General features: G+C 57.0%; 1 protein-coding gene across 1 annotated transcript in view; it reads right to left on the reverse strand.

The window, feature by feature from the left end:
• Nucleotides 1–291: 291 nt before the first annotated feature.
• Nucleotides 292–3,139, reverse strand: part of CAPN9 (calpain 9) — a 41,285-nt gene continuing 38,437 nt past the window's right edge. Inside the window, exons 18-19 of the mRNA XM_008589971.1 lie at nucleotides 2,810–2,868; nucleotides 292–318 (exon numbers count right to left, since the gene is read on the reverse strand). Of these exons, the coding sequence (XP_008588193.1) occupies nucleotides 292–318; nucleotides 2,810–2,868 (86 nt within the window). The remainder of the gene's footprint in view (nucleotides 319–2,809; nucleotides 2,869–3,139) is intronic.

Consider the following 3,139-nt stretch of genomic DNA (forward strand, 5'->3'; position numbering starts at 1 on the left):
GGTTCATGGGAGGAGGTCGGAAAAGCAGATGGAGGGATGGCGGCCAGTCTGAGTGTGGACGCGGGGCGCAGCGTCACCAGCTTAAGGCAGTGATTTCACAAGCAAGCAGCGCAATCAGAGGGTGTAGTCGAGTCCATTTCTTTCTTCCCGGATGGATGGACGGGGAGGGGAGCGGGGACGACGGAAGAGGAAAGAGTCTGGGCGTGAGGGCTACGCACCAGGAGAAGCTCCCAAGTTCATGGTCCAAGCGCCGAGACTCTGCTGGACAGGCTGCGTCCCCCCGGGGCAGCCTCAAATGTTCATTGTCACCATGATGAACTGGGAACAAAAAGAGAGAGAGATGCGGGCATCGTCCCTCCACGTCCCTACTGGCCTCAGGAGCAGCCCCGGCTCGTTTATGTCGCCAGAGCTCTGACATCTAAACATTATTCTGCCTGCACACTCGGACTCCTGCTCAACAGGAAGCCACTTTTGTAAATAAGTGAATTCTCAGCGCTTTAGGTCTTCCAGGGGTATTGAGCCCTTTCCAAGTGAGCTCGGGCCAGATGCAGCCGGCGAGACAGAGAGAGATGGTAAAATGAGCTTTGTCCCATGGGAGGGACAGCTCACGGAGGCGCCCTGGGCAAGGCAGTACACGGGGCCTTTCCTCTTTGGCGAGGGGTCCCCTCACCTTGGGGAGAGAAGAGACCTCCCAACACAGAGGGACGGCAGGAAAGGGACATGGCTCCATGGCCGGGGCCTTCACAAGAGAGCGGGTGGAGTAGCAGGTGGTTTCCTCTCTGGGGGCCACCGTGCCTCCGCCTGCCCTCCAGCTTGCCTGTCATGGCATGGTGGCCAGGAGGAGGCACGCAGAGCAGCTGCAGGTCAGGCAGTGCAGCCCTGGGAAGCTCCCAAGGTCGGCTGGACGTGGCGGCTCCAACCTGGCTGCGTGCTGGACTCATGGGGGCATTTAGAAAACACCAGTGCTTGGCCTCCACCCCCGGAGAAGCAGATTTAATCGGTTCGGGGCATGGCTGGGACATCAGGATTTTAAAATCTCCCCAGGTCATGTAACCTGCATGCAGAGTCAAGGACGGCAGGCTCAAAGGCAGAGAACTCAGGCTTTTCCTGTTGTCCTGGACAGTGGTCACTGTGGGGCGGGGCAGGAGCTCGTTCCAGGACCTGGGGCCACTTGGGTTGGAAGTGACACTGGGGGCTGAGCAATGGAATGCTCCCTCCACGCCACTGTGTTCTAGGGCCTTTGCCCAGCCATGAGGCTGCTGAGTGACGAACCTGCCACTGTCCCCTTCCTCCATGGATAAGGGGCACACTTCTTCCTGCTTATTAGTGGCAAAACCTTAAAGTAAAAGGGAAATAAAATGGGTGTAGGGGCCTCCCCTTGTTTTCACAGGAGAACAGTTAGAGGACATCTTGCATCAGAATCCTGGGACGTTCCACGCAGTCGTCAATCACAGGAGTTACATTTATTGAATGTGCTCTACATGCTAAAGGTCAGAGAGCACAGCGTCTGTTCTCAACGACACCCTAATGCGTCCAGGGATCCAAGATACACACGTGAGAAGATCGGTGACGAGTCAGCAGAATAAATTGCCAAATTACGTGATATTATTATAAACCAAACTTTTGGTGTCAGATTAAGGTCTGGATCTCGTTCTGCAGATGGGAAACTGAGGCACGGAGCAGGTTGATTGATCGGAGTGCAAGTGAGGGAGGAGTTTCCACCGCCCCCCTGCATAAACCACGCTGCCATCAGCCTCTTCATCACAGAATGGTCAGTGAAATGTTGTCCGAACCCAGAGTCACGACTGAGTTTGGAAACGAGCTGATGTGTGCAGTTTGGGGGTGGAAATGGAGGAGACACCCAGAGATCGGGGAGCGGGCCCGGGCTGCCCGGCTGTAGCACAATCAGGTCGAAGGAACAGCAGACCTGGACAGAAAGTCGCAGGAAGAGAACGGAAAAAAGGGAAGTAAAGAAGCCAGAAACCATCGGAGGAAAGCTTAGTGCGGGTTCTCCTCTGCCTCTGGGCAGAGACGGACGTCTAAACCGTGACCCCAACTTCACGGGCACAGGAATCACTGGGCAGCCTGTGAAAAGGAGATTCGGGTTCCGCAGGTCAGGCCGGGCCTGGCACTCTGCATTTCTAACAAGCTCCCCTCGACGATGGCCATGCGCTGGTGGTGGCCACACACTCTGAGACACAGGGGCCAACAGCGATGCCTTGGGGAAGGGTCCTGGAACCCCCCAGAATGCATCCTCTGAGCCTCTGACACTCTGGTCCATGCACTCCCACCCCCTGCATCTGTGCTGCCACGACCCTGTAATCGGTAAAAGGTTTGTATTTCTCAGGGCTTTTGAGGTGTGTGTGTACACGCACACGCACACGCACATGCACACACACATGCACATGCGCACGCGCACACGCACACCACACGCACATGCACACGCACGCGCACTCACGCCACGGGAACCGTGGGATGACGTGAGCAGGGGGAGGGGACAGCCAGGAGCCAGAAGGCAGGCGGGCCCAGGGGCCCGAACGTCAGACAGAGAGCAGAGCTGCAGAGTCTGCTCGCTCCTCCACGGCGACCCGTCCCTCTGTGCCTCAGTGTCCACTTCTGCGGGACGGGGGCACTATCGGTACCTAGCTCAGAGGGTTATTGCAATGATCACATCGATTACTAAATGAATAGTGCCTGGAAAACACGTTGTGTTATCCGTGATCCCTGCTGAATGCTAACGCTCAGGAGAAACCCCACACGCAGGGCTCGCTCGTGGGGCCCCTGCGCAGGACGCCTGGCTGGGACGTACCTCATTTATGTTGAGACGAATGGACTCCTTGGCCTTCGTGCTGAGAGCCTGGAAGACCCCTGAGAGGAGAGACACGAGAAAGGTGTCACTGCAGGGACAGTGTCTGGCAGCCGCAGGCCTTTCTGCGAGGTGCGAGGACGCTGCTCCCTCTGGTGCTGAGCGAGGGTTCCTGCAGCCAGCCGGGGCCTGGGGTGGTCACCGGTGCAGTCATTTACAAGATGCCAGCCGGCTGGTAAAACGTCTCCAGAACGTCTCCCTCTCTTAACCTGCTGAGGGTTACAGATCCCTCAAAATCTATAGATGCCAGAAAGAAAGCACGTGCCTGAAGTT

Source organism: Galeopterus variegatus, unplaced genomic scaffold (genome assembly GCF_000696425.1).
Source record: "Galeopterus variegatus unplaced genomic scaffold, G_variegatus-3.0.2 Scaffold5783, whole genome shotgun sequence".
Classification (NCBI taxonomy): domain Eukaryota; kingdom Metazoa; phylum Chordata; class Mammalia; order Dermoptera; family Cynocephalidae; genus Galeopterus; species Galeopterus variegatus.